Here is a 16,522-nt window from a genome sequence, read left to right as displayed (position 1 = left end):
GAGCGAATTAATCTTGTATACTTATTCTGACTTCTAGAGGTTTTTTTCACAAGTTATAGAAGATAGTATAGACTATTGTATAGACTATTGTGGAAACTAGGTAAATGCTTTCACAGTAAGCTTTCGCTACCCCTGTGATAATGCAGAAGTTCCAGATTTATTCTGCTTTGTGCATGTTGAGATTTAATTTTATATATTGAGACTTCTAAAGCGCTAAAAGTAAGCTCAGTGTTTCTAGGACTTCATCATAATGAGTTGAAATAGATTTCTAATGGCTAGAATATGAATTCTCAGCAATTGTGTGGCAGCTGTCATATTTAAAGTGCCAGGCAACCATTAAGTAATCTGCTGCTCACTTCTATGGAATACATGTTTTATGGATTAATTAAACATTTTTTTAAAAAGCATTTAGATTTTAAGTGAGCTTACCTCGGCATTTCCAAAGTAGTAATTATTGTTGAGATGACGACTCACATTAGGATTGCCCAATTCCACTTTGGCAATAGCAATGTTTTCAAACGGTCACCTTCTAATTTGTGTGCAAATCTTTTTGCTGTAGGAAAATGTCAGAGTTCTATTATGTGACCCAACTGCTTTATTTAAACCTTGCTTACATATTCTTCAAATTATGTTGGAATGATAAATAACTTCACAGTTTGGTTTAAAAGCTGGCATCACCTTTACAGAACCCACAGGCATACATTATTAAAAAAAATCTCATTTTATAGTTGTGATGCTGCAACGCTGATGTTCGAATAGACATAAGAAACTGGAGTTAACATATAAGCATATGATATCTACTGCTGAATCCCATGTATATTTTCCAACTGGTCAGACACTGAGTTTGTGTTTCTTCATAATGTATAATGATGAAATTCTAACACTATTGAGGCATTCATTTACAATTATTTTATGAATGTAAACAGTAAACTTGTTCTGCAGTAGCTAAACAGTGTAAAACTTCAAGAAACAAGACCACAGACTGGTGGAATGACATTGGTCTATAAATGCAACCTTTCTTTATTGAAATAGTATTCTGTTTACTGAATATCTGCAATGCACAGAAAAGATGTTGATTGGTTGAAAGATACTGGCCTGATTCTCTAACATCATCACAGAATCATTAAGGTTGGAAAAGGCCTCTAAGATCATCAAGTCCAACTGTCACGTGATAAAGAACCTCCTGAAAAAACTAATACTGCAGTGTCCGAGTAAGATTTACAGAATTAAACGTGCTGTGGGAAACAGTATCTCAAACTGCAAGACTGACTTGAGCTATGCACAACATTATGTCTCACAGCTCTGTTATTAATGGGTTTATCTCTCCTATTTTATATTAATTATGCACATGAATTATCAAACGCCTTCATGCTACTGTAGCTGAAACAGCTTAGCATCATTGCTTTTAGTTTTGCTTTGTTTCTTACATAGAACATCTCTTTTGGATCCTAAAAATATATACTGCTTGTTCCAACCATTGCACTGAACTCATTATCCAAAACCAGGGTTTTATAGGTATTTTATTTCTTCACTTCAAAAATATTCACTTATTTAAAACCTACATAATGAGGTTGGATGCTCAATTTTTCTTGAATTTAGTTACAAAGAGAAGTCTAAAATCCTCTGGATAATGTCCTTGCTGTCCATTTGATATGTATTTTACATCGTGCTTCAATGTTTTCTTCATCTTTAGATATCAATTTTTTGAATTATTTTCTTTGCCACATCTTTACATAATTTATTTGCATATATGCAAGGATAGCAAGCAAAAAAGGTTTTAACATCACCCACATTATTTTCTTCCCCCAAAACCTCATAATCTTGTTTCTACTTTTTGGGGAGGAAGAGGGAGAGAGGAGAGAAAATAAATTGGTTTTAAGATTAAATGCACATACTAACTGTGATCAAAATTATTAATCCATTACCTTAATGATTCAACCTTCTTCCACAGCAGGCATTTTAATTTGATCTAATGACATCTATGCATGTGCATTGCTTGTATTTGACTCTGCATGGACAGCAAAGTAGCCATGTCTGTTACACTTTCAGCAGCACCTTCTGGTCTTCTGTGAATTAATCCAATGCTCCTGGGATTAGATTAAAAGATACCATTGTGTTTGGTATTTGTAAACCAACAACAAAAGTTAGGAGCTGCTGCTTCAGGTTCCAGCTTCTGATTTTAGGCAAGGCATCGGGTTTCTGAATGCTTTGCTTACTTCACCTCCAAGATGAAAAAAGAAATTTATTCTTCAAGAAAGTGTTTGCTTTAGTTAATCTTAAATAATTTTGAGAGTCTTTAGTAAAAGGTTTCAGTAGTGCCTACTACTGCTATTATTCATAATAAAAGAGGCTATTGAAATTATCCAGAGTACTGTTTTTGTTGAACTGAAATTTACTTCTGTTAATATTAAATTCTCAATGGTACTGAATGAAAGACAGCTTGTGTGTGAACTGGCAAAATTAACATGAAGTGCAAAAGCACATACGTTTTATAATTAGAGATATTTGGGGTAATTCCCTATGTAGTTCTTGATGTAAATGGAATTACACCATTAATAATGTGTGTGTACATATTTACTTAAAATCGCACACACAAATTCTATATAAATGTCTCAAACTTAGTCTTTTAATTCATATCAGTTTGCACTGGCATTTCAGCAAGTTGAATTACATACATTGCTTGTTTTAGAAACTCATCACAATTGTGTTCTCAAAGAGCTTTAATGTATACACCACTGGAATGTAGAAAACTACTGTACCAATATTACTACCTTGATTTTAACCTTGATAAAAACTTAATATTAAGTTATTCTTAATATTAAAAATTACAGCTACGTACCAGAAAGCATTTCTGATTTGTTGTATAGCAGATTTCATTTTTGCTTTTGTGTGTTTTCTTTACTTTTTCAGTGGGTCACACCATTCAGGAAGCCCATCAACACATTGCTCTAAAAAGAGTGGCTCCCTGGATACCTCCAAAGTCTATATAGTGTCGCAGAATAGTAGTCAACAGGTTTCCGGGTCAGTTTCAAAACCATACCACAGACAAGGAGCAGTGAGTAAATATGTCATTGGATGGAAAAAATCAGAAGGAAGTCCTACACCTGAAGAATCTGAAGTTTCTGAATGCCATGAGTAAGACCTCTGTTTTAAGTTGGGGGAAGAAGGGTAATGAATGTAAATTTCAAAATAGGATAGAAAAATTTAAAACTACAAATTCCACTTTGCCTTTAAATTTTTGGGGTTTTTTTCTGTACTTTTATGTATCAAAGTTACATCCAAAAAAAGAAAAAAGGACAACAACCATACAGGATACTGTTTTCTCCTCTGTTCTATCCAGCTGCATCTTTTTCCCATGTGTCAAGTAAAGCAAGTTGACAGAAATTTCTGAAAATGTGTGTAGGCAAAAATGTATGGCTATGTCAGACATTCTGAATTTCCATTTTGAATCTCTAGGAAGTAATTGGAAAGGTGCAGTTTTATTAAGGTCTTAAAGACCTTGTCTACAAATCTTCAGGAACTTTAATTGGTTGAAAAAAGCTTACTTCCTGATGTTTCTGTATTAAAACTTACTTCCTTGTTGCCTATTACATTGGCTAATACCTTACAGATGAGAGAGATGACCATAAATGTGTCAGTGATATATGGTAGATACTTTTAAAAAATTAGTGCCAGCTGGGGTCATTTTAGTGGTTATTTGATATCTTTTCTGACTTTGCTTTAATGAACAGGTACATACAAACTGGCGGTTAGGACCCCGCAAGAAAAAGATTAAGTGTGGCTATATCTGACCCGCTCTTCACAAGACTCTACATGACGTGCAGGCTTCAATAAAACTACATAGTTTTCTAGCAAGTGACATTTAGGCAAAAATATTCAGAGCACTTCTAACAAACAGCTGTATGTACAGCTTAACACAGGCATAGCTCATGAGAAATGTGTTGTTCTTAGGTGGAAGAAAAAGGCTTGTACTCAAAGGAAAAGGTGCAGTGTCTCAAATATACATAGAGATGATACTTTCCCAGTGTTGCAGCAGTAGGAAATAAGTATCACATAAGTAATGCTGGAATCTGCTGTTTAAAACTAACTTTTAAATTCCTGTTATCTCTCAGATAACCTCCTTGCTTTCTTTTTGTGCATAAGCTACTCAGTTCTATCTCTCAATAAATCATAGTCAACCCAATATATCTTGATAGATTGACAAGATGACATGCAGTACCTGATTTTCAAATGCTTAATATGGGACTACTCTTTCTTTAATGGGAATGGGTTGTATGCAATATGAGATATTGGGTGCAAATATGTGCATATTTATGGCAAGATTCAGATTTTAAAATATTACCTAGAATATATGTGCTATGAAATAGGAGCCTGAAGTTAAGCTCTTAAATTCCTATTTTTCAAAAGGAGATGATGTTACTACCTTCCTGTCCTGGTTATTTGTGTTTCTTTGTGCTATTGTACTGGTGATTTCATTCCCTGACTCCCTCCCCGCCCCACAATGTTTTGATTTTTTAAATTGTTCAGTCATAGTAGTGTTTGCACTTAAAAAGTGGGAACTTCACTGATTCCCACAAGTTTTTGCATTTTGAAGTTCAGATGAACTCCTGAAACAATTTCTCTTTATTTTGAATGGAACCCTTAAAACAAAATTGCTTACTGAATCATGGTATTCAGACTGAAACCACAGCAATTTAGAAAAGAATCTTCAGGAGCTTGTTCTATTTAAGAAATATTAATTGAATATAACAGCACTTCATATATCAGAAAATATTTTCAGATTTTTCCATGCCATAGAGCATTGCTTCACCTCTTTCTTTCTAGGAAAGCTTTCTATACATCACAGAGAGGAAATATCTCTCTGAGGATAATTATGTTGAAAAAAAATAACATCTCTAATTAGCAATGATAATGATAATCAGGTCAATTGCTGAGTGTTTTGCCACTATAGGATATAATTCACTGAGAATTACACTTTACTGTAGCAAAGCTTGTTTCCTGTCTGCTAAAGACAGAGGGATTATGCTGCACTTGGCAGTAAGTAATAGCTTCACAAATGTATGTTCTGTGTGATTGGGAATTTCTAGTTCCTTCGACTGCATTTCCAGACTAAGCCTGTTAAAATTCTCTCTCTCTTTTTTCACTGGAAGGCAGCTGAAAGATAATAATTCAGTTTGACAGTCTTTTGTTGACTGTAAATACATTTTTATATGCTGATAATTAAGGAGGACAGCTGTTTTATTTAGCTAAAGATGTTTATGAAATTGCTGATAATAAACCACACTTGGCATGTGGCACAGTCAGTTACCAACACACTTCAAACATTGCCATTGATGACCATAGTAATTTTTCCAGATCGTGAAGCTGGATACAATATCACACTATAAAATATTGATTTTCTTATTTGCTAAGGAAGTAAAAGTTGAACTATTTTGTGATGAACTATTGGAAACGTTTAATAATAGAGAAGTGTGGTGTGGGAAAAAAAAAAAAGAGACAAGCCTGGAGAAAAGAAATGTTATGTTTTTTTTAAATTGTTCTCTAGAATTCCTAAAATTGATTTTTCAGTGGTTTAAGAATTTCATTTTGGACCCACAAACAGTTTCATAAATAGAAAATGGTCAAAAAAATGTTTTAACCAAGAGTGTGCTGTGTCGGGAGATACTTCTAACAATTTTTACTTTGTGACAGAAAATGAATGCAGTCTTTCAAATCCAAGAGCACTATTGCTTCTTTTGCTAAAAACACCAATTGTCTCAACAGAGTGTATGATGATATTGATGCTGTGTCTGCATCGAGTCCACTCCAAACTTCTGTGAGGAATGCCATTGTTGAAAGCCAGCAAGTCTTGTCCAAAGAAGATTTTCTGAGGTTGATGCTGCCAGACAGCCTCGCTCTGGAGGAGGGGAGAAGAAAGGTTAGCTACTTTTTTTTGGCTCTGTGTGTCTCAGACACAGTTACCTTAGAAATTAATTTCTGATATTCCCAAAATTGCTATAGAGAAGTATCATTTTGTACAAGCAAATATATTCCATGGGCATGCTATAAATACTGACTATAAGTCCCAAAATATCATTTCCCACAATATGATAATGATATCAAGTTTGATGATTAGGCATGAAATGTAGTATTTGTTTAAGTATGTCTTTGCTTAGCTTGAGCAGAAGCAGGTGCAAGTTAAGCAACTTAAAATTTCAAAGATTTTCAAGGTAGGAGGCCTAAATTTATACACCCCATATGATGTTAAGGCACATGAATAAAAGCAACCTGCTTTCCCCTGCCCTGTGATGCTCAGTCCCAACAATTCTGTTTGAAGTCTGAATCACAATCTTGTGTAAGTATCAGTGGCAACTGCTCAAAAGGCATAATTGTCAGTGCTAGTGGAGAGCATACATCTAATCTTTATAGTATGATGACAATTGGTAATATTTAAAAGTTCAGAAAAAGTGGATAAAGAACTTAAAATTTACTACTCCCCAAAGGATACATGATTCTGAATTCTGTGCTTAATATGGAATAAAGCGAAAAGCAGTTAAATTACTCAAGATAATTGTCACACTTCAATATTAACTCAATGCTCTCTTAACCCACTGTGTTTATGCAATGTGCTAAAAAGCATAATCATCATGTCTGAACAAAAGTAACACACGGGAATCCTCTAAATGCAAAGTTAAATTTAAAATTCAGATCTTTTTTTTTTTAACATGCAGTATGTTAAGTATGCGTTATATGTGTTCAAATTCTCATGAATAAAGTCCTAGAGGTTTTTATGATCTACGATTGATACAATAATTGGTTTTATGTGATGATTTCAAGAGCTGTCAACGTTTCTAGATACCTAACTAAGAAACAACAAGGAGTGAGGAGGTGTGGCCATCCTGAGATAAATTACTGCTGTCCTTTTCCCTTCCCAAGACACTCAAAGAAAAGCTCACTAAGAGAGGCCATAGGCCCTGACTCTCAGGGGATCCCCAGCCGTAGGACTCAGCAGTATCTAGTCTTTGATTATGCCTTCATAGAGGGTAGTAATCTTGGTATAGGTGCGTCAGTTGTCTTTGACAGCAAAACCAGAAAGGAATTTTCTGAATATGTAAGATTCTACAGAATGAAATCACATTTTGGTTTGGTTTTGTTTTACCTTCTTCATAGATCAGGGAATAATGAGCCCTCTAGGTAATGTTTAATCTTTCACAGAATCATTAGGGTTGGAAAAGACCTTTTAAGATCATCAAGTCCAACCATCAACCCTACACCACCATTCCCACTATTTTTGTCACACCCTGAAAGGAAATTCTGTAAAGCTCCAACAATTAACATTCAACATGTTTGCATAGCTAAATGAACAATCTTTATAGGTAGAAGATACAGTATAAGGTTGAGGAGACTTGAGTAACAGCCAAGAATTGCAACAGGATGCTTGCTGGGAATCTTGAGTGCAGGAAAAAGAGTCAGAGACCCTTCAATTCAGAGGGTAAAGGCTTTTAACCCTTTGCCTAATGTGGCTCAGGGTCTTCTGATATTCTTTAACCAGTGCTTGTAGAAGGATACCGTATATCCATTCATTTAAGGATGCTGTGTATGTCCTCTATCCATCCATTTAGGGATGCTGCTTATGTCTATTGTTGTGGATATTTTACGTGTGTGTTAAAGTTTTGATTGATGTTTATCCCCACAGCCCCTATCTGTTTCAGGCAAATCTCTAGAACTGATGTAGTATTTTGATGCTTTCCTACATTAGAATATGAATATCTCCCTCATTTTTTCTGAGACACAGTTAAGCATCCTAACAATTGAGCATATTCTATATTGTCATCAAGATAGATGCTTTCCTGAGCTAGCATTATGAAGTGTATTTAAGTATTTTGTAAAGACTGTGTCTTGTGGCATGATTGAGTGTTTCTGTATATTCCTTTTAGGAGTATTCATCCGTGAGCAAGTTTTGTCAGAAATAAAACAATGTGGACACCTTTAATTCTATGGTATATTCACTGTTTCAAAAAGCTACTGCTCTTAATCATATGTTGCGCATAGGCAGTGTGCAACACATAATTAATTACAAAGAAAACAGGACAGGACATGAAACTGCTATATGCAGGACAAACCAGTTAAAATAATTAAGGCAATAACTGACCTCTGTAGATGTGAAGAATAACTGGATTTGCAGTGCTGAAGAACAACATACGAAGTGGAATGGCCCAGTTTTACAATACAGTAACATCTTGTTTTAGTGTAGATATTTGGGTTGTGTTTAAGTAACTTTTTGAAATGCATAAGCAGTTTTCACTGAATTCTATCCTCTTTTCTAAGTCTATTTTGTTCAATCTGTAGAGATGCAGTGTCTCAAGTCACTTTTATTGTCCAATGAATTATATTGCACCATATATTAATTCAGAATGTTTGGTACTAAAGCATAGTCATTTCAAATTAAAATCACACAGTTCTATGCATAGTCTTGAATAAATGTTGCCAGAGTTGGTAACCTTATATATATTTCTGGAAAACAGTCATAAGGCTGTGGAGGTTTAATTTAACATTTCAGAATTAATAAAACTACACAGTAGCTGATTAATTCATGGTGATGTGTTCCAAAGTATCAAAAGGAAGGATGAAGATCCAATTCAGTAACTCCTTTGAGGCCCCAGTAGATCTGATACGGTAGAATAAATCTTTGATCTTCTGCAGTAGCTCAAGAATTCCAGAGTGCTTGCCCAGAAAAATACTCCCAAGAACAGATGACGGGATATGATCATGTGAATTATTTTAACCAGTAATACATGTTCTTATATCTTCATATTTTGATGTTTAGTTTTCATTTTATGGAAACCTTTCTCCACGGAGGACACTTTATCGTACCTTATCTGACGAGAGTATATGTAGCAATCGAAGAGGATCTTCATATGCTAGCTCTCGAAGTTCAATGCTAGACCAGGCTTTGCCAAATGATATCTTATTCAGCACTACTCCACCGTATCACAGCACACTGCCTCCAAGAATGAGCCTGACTCCTGGAATGGGAAATCTGAGAAGTGAGTGATTGTTGCTGTCATTGTTGCTGTTGGAATATTTGTAATAAAAACTCAAACAAATCACAAAATATTAAGTTAGATTTTACTTTTAAGGTGAAATTATGAAATGTCAAATCAGGGTTCTACATATCCTAGCAAAAGCATATTTGGTCAGCAGTACATACTTATGCTTCCCTTAGTGATCAATTCAGATTTATCATGTTTGGAGACAGCATTCATTTTATTTCCCAAAAATTTTCATGAGACCAGTGATAGGCAACAAACATTTATCTGAAGATATTTCTTATTATAATTTTATGTTGCAGTGGTGACCTAATTAAGCCAAGCCTGCCTGTTTTGTTTCAATATTTTTATTTACTTATTTTTTGTGTGCATTCAAATTACTGACATATTCATGAATATATTCAATAAAATAGCTAAATGGGACAGCTTATATTTAGATGATCCTTTTGATAATATCTTAAAAGGAAATGTGCAATAGTTGTCATCACCATCTCCAATTTCAAAACTGAATTTGCTGATAAACTTATTTTAACATGTTAATAAAACCTTTGCAAATAATACTTCAATTTTAAAAGCAGGAAAAAAAAAGAGTAATCTGGGATGCTAAGTTAAAATTATTTTATGAAGGTGCCTCTTCACTTGTGAGGTCTTCATAAGCAAGATCTTTATTATATGATTAACTTTGAATAATTCCAGTATGGAGCAATGAACTATAAAGTTTGTAGTAGTTTTACAGAAAATATGGAATGAAAATTATGAAAATAAAACTAAAAAAACAACAAAGGAATTTGTGAAAAATATACGTGCTTCTATACCACAGCCCAAATGTACGCAGCCAGATAGATATATTCAGGCTACATATCCATGTTTATATATTTTAAATTGTGAATTGTTTTTTAAAAAATGCTAAATCGCTTCACATCTCAGTTATTTTAGGCTGACCTATAGAGGACACCCAATCTAGAAAAAAAAGGGGCACTTTTAGTTAGCTACTTTAATATTGCATCACCGCTGAGCACTATTTAAAAAAATAGTATAGGAGTTGTGGACTCTGAAGTCCATAGTTAAGAAGTTGTGGGTGGATTTCTTGAAAGCATTAAGAATTTTTGTAGGCTTATGTCCAGAGAGAATGCAGACAGATAACTTAAAAGAAATACTAATAAAAAAGGCTCCATCATTCATCCTGTCCTTCAGGAGCTAGTAGTCATATTCTAACTTTCAGAAGTAAGCCTTACATTTTTCTAGTTACAGCCTAGAACCTTACACTAGCCTTACAAAGCCTAAAGCCTTACACTTTTCTAGTTATAGTGGCATCAGCTATGAGACCGAGTTTTAGTCACTAACCACTGGTTAATTTTAAACTGGTATCGCAAACAAGTGCTGAATTCCTGCTTCAGATGGGAATGCATGCTTGGTGTACCTTTTTGCTATTCTAAAAATATTCTTCTATCAGAGTGAAAATCTTTACTATAAATTTGGTGTGAAAAGATCTTTTGCTTTTAATGATAGAGAATGAAGATCCGTTTTGTTTCATTTGAGACTAATTCAGCAGATTTTACAGTCTGTGAAGGAGATACATATGTAATCAGGTACCCTTGATTGCATTTTTTTCTTTTACTGTTAGGCCTGTGTTTTTAGAGACATTTCTTGTAAAGGTAAATGTGCAGTGGGATCAAAACTTCAGTGGGCTTTTATTCTGGAGATTGACACAAGACAATGAACAGTGTACACTCAAGCTGTGTACTGCTCCTCCAGCGGTGAAATTTTAGTGTTTTGTGTATTAGTTCTGTCTTAGACACCTTATTTTCCATTCTCGCTGCTTCTTGGATACAGAAAGTTTATTTATACAAATAGCTGGGAAAAAACATGAAACTAGTATTCTGTCAAAGTGAAGCTTATTGTTGATATCCAAAGTTCATGCTGTTTACATGTACAACCTCTATTTTCTGGTTTTGTATTATAAAAGTTCCTTTCAATGCTAGCAATATAGGATCTTTTATGATGGCTGTTTCAAGGAAGATTTAATTGTTTATCTGTAATTACACTCTGAAAACAAACATATTGTGACTTGCCCCACCTTTGCTTTCAAAATAAGGTTAGTCGGTATCTCCATATAAGAAACCAACTTTGGCTCTTGTCAGGAAGGTTTTTGTAATCAGTGTGTAGCAGCTATTTACGTTCTATAGCAGTGGTGATGTGAGAGGTTTCTTAAGGTTGTAGTTTCAGATGTCAGGCTTGTTAGCTGTCTTTTGTAAAATACATATGTTTGTGATCTTAAAACATTTTAATTTTACTGATATTTAATGTTTACAGAAGGCAGTGGGAAAAGTGTGGGTTTGGCTGGAATTCATTTTAGAAAGATACATTCTTGCATGTTATTACCCAGCATGTGATACGTGAAATATTGTGGCAGCACCAAGTCTCGTGAGATCCCTCTAGCAAGGAAAAGAGTGTGATTAATAGGTAAGCAAGGCAGCACCAAAACCGAAGCATAATAGGCAACCTGAAGAATTTCAGTTTACTGGGAAATCAGAATTATCAGACGGAACAACCATGCAAATATGGAAGCAGAAACTTAACTGTGTGTGATGTTGACTGTGGGAAGGAGATGAGAAAATGAAGCTATAGGATTTATTAGTTTATCACTGGGGGAAGTGAAGTGAAAGAATTGCTTTCAGTAAAGCCTAAAATGCAAGCTCTGACAGTTGAGTGCTGTTGATTGCACACAGCACACAAATCTAGAAAGATTTATTTCATTTTATCTTATTTTTAACTTAAAGCAGAAAGCAGAACTCGTGTAGCTGAGAACTCTGGAATTTTACCTTGGGGACATTAAAGATTCCCTAGCTGAGGCAGTGCCGTTCATGTTGAGTGATTCTAGCATGCCATACATAGTTGCAGGTACAAATCTATCCCTGTCTTGCAAATTCACGGCAGCTTGAACTAGCAGGGAAAGAATGAAAACAATGAGAACCACTGATACAAAACTAGTGTACTAACACAAGTTGGAAACCCAGGAAGATACATGGAGGCAGTCTGACTGACGTTGCAGGCACCATGGCACACACTTATTAGGAAACACAAAAAGAAAGGAGAAAGAAAAATGCCCTAAGTGATACAGTGGCATGACATTCCTATGCTGTGAGGAAAGGAGCAAGGTGCAGGATATGTGTAGTGCAGAGGGTCATAAGGAAGAGAATATTTTGCAATGATACACTAACAAATTCTGAAGGTTCACAGATTATACATGCTATAAGGAAAAGGCTGCTATAAGTGCAGCTGGTATATCTGCAGTGATGTTATTAACTTAAAATCTATCTTAAAACTGGCTTACTACCAGTGTTACTTTCAATCCAAAACTAACCTCTGATAAGAAGCAGCATTAAAATGGAGCATCACTGTGTATTGATGATATACATGTGAACAATTGGGAAATCCATTTTTCAGTAAAGAGATAAAGACTGTTGATTAAATAATTCACGCAACCAAAGAAGTATGTATGTTGTCTGTTACAGACTCTCACACAGTGAATAACTCACCAGACCAGAACATGAGACTACTTTCAGTGACAAAAGGGAAGGGAAAAGTAGTTATTGGGTGCACATGTCCACTATTCTAACAGTAACATGAGCATATATCCATGAGAAAGTCTACTAGCAGGCTGGCATCTTTGAAGGGAGACCTTGGGCAACCCTCGGTAATACTGAAGAAGGGTAGGGTTCGGCAGGCAGAAGAGGACCGTAGAGATATAATTGCTGATTGCAGGAAAGAACAACAGGAAGCAGACAATGGGATTTATGTGTGCATATGTCTTGATACATTCCTTCAGCTGCAGCATCTTTTGAGATAATCTGTTTGTTAAATAACATCTAGTTTGAGCACAGTAAGTGAGGAGTACTTAGCAGATACTTTTTAAAGATCTACAGTCTGCATAAAAGTAGCAGTTCCAACTGAAGCAGGATACTTGGAAGTGGAAAAGGTTAAGTCAGGTGAATCTTTCTTCTTTCTGTATAACTAGTTACTCTTTGAATACAGAGGTATGTGGGACCGATGACAGTCAATTTGAGGAGCTCTGTTGGAAACTGATCATATAATTTTGGTGAAAATAAGGACTCTTCAAAATGCTTTATACTTTTATGTATCAATAATAGAAATTCCTAAGTGTAGGGAGTGACATAATTGAAAGGACCAGAAACCACAAGATCAATGATTTTGTGCCAAAAGGAGTACAGCAATCTTTAAAACTGAAAGATAACAGTTACATTGTTTCTTCAAAGGAAATGAGGGGTAAGTCTGTGTTGCTTCAAAACCAATCTTGTAGGCAATGAACGTAGTGGCCTATGAGATTAGGCATACCCTCCTGGACACAAGAGGTGGGCATGTTCAAGCACAACTTGCCACCTTTGCACAGATCAAAAAGGAAGACAATAGGAAGTTTGCAGCTGCTAATGCGGCAGTCATACAGAGAAAAAGTGGAGGTAACAAGGCAAGAGGAGCAGGAAGGAAATGCAAATACAGGAGGATAGAAATAATTAATCTCACCCAGAGCATTCCTGAAACACAAACAATGTACTCTGAAATTCAAAAGCACAGAGGCCTATATCATTAGAGCTCCCTTTTTTTTTTTAACTTCTTCCTCTTCCCCCTGCCCCCACCTCCCCAGCCCCTGTTGCACAAGAACACATAATTTATATCTTGAAAATGAATTATTCTGTGGTGATATACTCATGCCTGTTCAGTTATTCTGCTTATAATTTCAGCCATCAGCACAAGCACTTGTGTTTCAGAGCTATCAATATTTAAATCTCTACTCTGGCAGGCTTTCTGCAGTTGAGTTGCTCTGTCAGGGGCTTATACAGGACTGAATAGGATCCACCCTAAGGTGAACTGAGGTTCTAACAAAGACAATGCATAATGAAGGATGATTACTGGTGAATATATCACTCCTACACTGTAATTTGGAAAGCCATCAGAATCGCACTGGGAACAAGCATCTTCCTGACAGATTGCACAATCAGCCCCTGTAGGCTGATCATACAAAAGCAAGGGCTGTCCCTTAGGGTCTGCCTGCTGGTCTAGAACCAAAAGCTGGATTGCCAGCCTTTCACATAAGGCATTCTGTCTGTTTTCCACAACAGGGATGTATAAAACATTTGTACTTGCATAAATAAGGTTCTTATAATTTCCAGGTCATATACAAAAGTTCAGAGACTGCTCTGATGTTGAGCTTCCAATGTATTTGCACCCCAAGGTAACCTGATAAGATTTTATGGATGTTTATAAGGAACTGAAAATAAAATCTTAGTATAGAAGTATGAGTAGAATATATTTGTGTATTACATTTTCCATTTTCCATTTCATACAACATCCAGTTTTGCATACTAAGAGCGGGTATTGAGAAAGACATTTCTGCAGAGGTTTATCAAGCCATTTCCAGTTGTAATATAACAATACTACATTTTTTATATGATTTGTAGAACAAGATAAATTCCACAGTAAACAGGTTTTCTACCTCTTCTGCATTGTTTTTGCTTTGTGGAACTTCTAATTTTTGACAGAGTTTTGCAAACATCCTTCACTTTCCTGTTCCTGATTTTTTTTTTAAACAAGCTTTCTGCAAAGAATATGATGTGCTCTAGTCATTGCTCCGTGCAGTTGAATGCTGTGTAATGGGCTACTGCTTTTGGATTTTTGTCAGAAATCTTTAATTCAAATGGACTTTGCCATTCTTGTTCATTGGTATCAGGACAATGACAACATGCCATTTTCTAAACTATAATGTATCTTCCACTTGTATGTGTGCATTTTTTCCTACATTGATTTTTCTGTTTGGTGTTTTCATGGGGAAAAAATATTCCTCATAAATATTATAGTCCAAATCACTGGAATAACTAGATGGAAATTTCCTTCTGAAATATTTGAAGAAAAATTACTATTTTAGCCTTTTATTTAATAAAGTAGATACATCTGAAGCAAAACTTCTTTGTTCCTGACTGCACTATGTAGTAAAAGTACAATATTGTATCATTAGCTTTATGGTTAAGATGTAATGTGATTATAAATAATGTATTTAGTCTATGTTCAGTTTTAAGAACCTGTATGTGCCTGTTCAGCAATATTCATTTTATGTGTGTTCACATTGATCAGAGTGAAGATTGCTATGGACAGATAAGGAAAATGTAAAACTAGTTAAGATAATTATGAAAATTAGCACCTCCTCTACTAAGATGTATGTTTGTGGTACCTTTCTAAAAGACTGCATAACTGAACCAACTTTATAGTGTATACATTTCAGTTAATATACAATCTATCTATGGTACACAATGTGTTACAGCTCACTTGAGCCCAGAGATTGGCACACAAGTCTTACGTCCTCAGATATGCAACTACAAATATTAAAATAATAGGGTAGTATTTTCAATGTGAAAGTGAGTTTTGGATATAGGCTGGAATTTACAAATGCATTAAACGAAAAGCAGGTGATATTTTTTAAATTGCTTCTGGAACTGAGAAATTTAAGTTTCAGGATAAAACTCTGCATGTAAATATCTCATATGTTGTTTCACAGCCTTCTTAAAAATATAACTTTGTGTATCTAGCAATTTTCTGCTCAGTGCTCAGGTTTAATATGGTATGCTTTGAGAATGGATGCTGCCTACTCACACAGCATTCGCATGAAAATATGAAGAACACATCATGTGCAAAGTGGCACAAAGAAACCTTTAGAAACCCTTCCCATCTTATTCTGCTGAACTTCCACCCGTACTGAGTATTGAACAAGAAAAGACAGTAACAAGAGAAATGAAGATAAGCACTCTTTGCTTATACATTTTTTACAGTTCATTATAGTAGCTTCAAAAATAATTGTACATAATTGTTATAGGAAGACTAATTATTGTGTTTATTGTTTAGATGAATTCTGGTTCTCAGATGGGTCCTTATCTGATAAAGCCAAATTCAATGATCCTGGCCTGATGCCCCTGCCAGACACTGCCACAGGGCTAGACTGGTCCCACCTGGTAGATGCTGCACGAGCGTTTGAAGGTAACAGGAAAATTTGAATAAAGATCAATGTTCAGTACACAAACCTTTTTTAAAAAATATATATTGTATAGCCACATTTTTAATTACAAAAATCCAGTGTTTGCCTCCGTAGCCCTTTAGTTATTTTGGCAGTATCAGTACTCAGAGCGGAAGATTGTCACTGAAAATTTGGGGTATTCATGATACTTTCAGTGTCTATCTTGGATACAACTCATCCGCTTAGGGGCTGAAGTTCCTTCTGTAATCAACTGGAAAAATCAGGCGCTCTGAAGGAAAGACTCAAAGCATCTAAGTTAGATGTTTAAAATTAAACCAGGAGTAACACTCCCCTGAGTTTATTGTGTTATGTTTATAAACTTGTATGTGTAGTCCAAATGATGCTACAGTTCTTCTCATCTTTCATAAGCTACCCTTGCAAAACAGCAAAAATGTACACTATATTTTCCAGT

The 16,522-nt window shown here is 35.2% G+C and overlaps 1 protein-coding gene across 1 annotated transcript in view; it reads left to right on the top strand.

The window, feature by feature from the left end:
* Positions 1-16,522, top strand: part of SIPA1L2 (signal-induced proliferation-associated 1 like 2) — a gene marked incomplete at its 5' end in the record, with an annotated part of 71,508 nt that overhangs the window by 45,240 nt on the left and 9,746 nt on the right. Inside the window, 4 exons of the mRNA XM_010285884.1 lie at positions 2,911-3,135; positions 5,764-5,917; positions 8,807-9,026; positions 15,942-16,073. Coding sequence (XP_010284186.1) covers positions 2,911-3,135; positions 5,764-5,917; positions 8,807-9,026; positions 15,942-16,073 — 731 coding nt within the window. The remainder of the gene's footprint in view (positions 1-2,910; positions 3,136-5,763; positions 5,918-8,806; positions 9,027-15,941; positions 16,074-16,522) is intronic.

The sequence above is a fragment of the Phaethon lepturus genome, unplaced genomic scaffold, assembly GCF_000687285.1.
Source record: "Phaethon lepturus isolate BGI_N335 unplaced genomic scaffold, ASM68728v1 scaffold12604, whole genome shotgun sequence".
Lineage (NCBI taxonomy): Eukaryota > Metazoa > Chordata > Aves > Phaethontiformes > Phaethontidae > Phaethon > Phaethon lepturus.
This window is presented reverse-complemented; position numbering and strand designations above follow the sequence as displayed.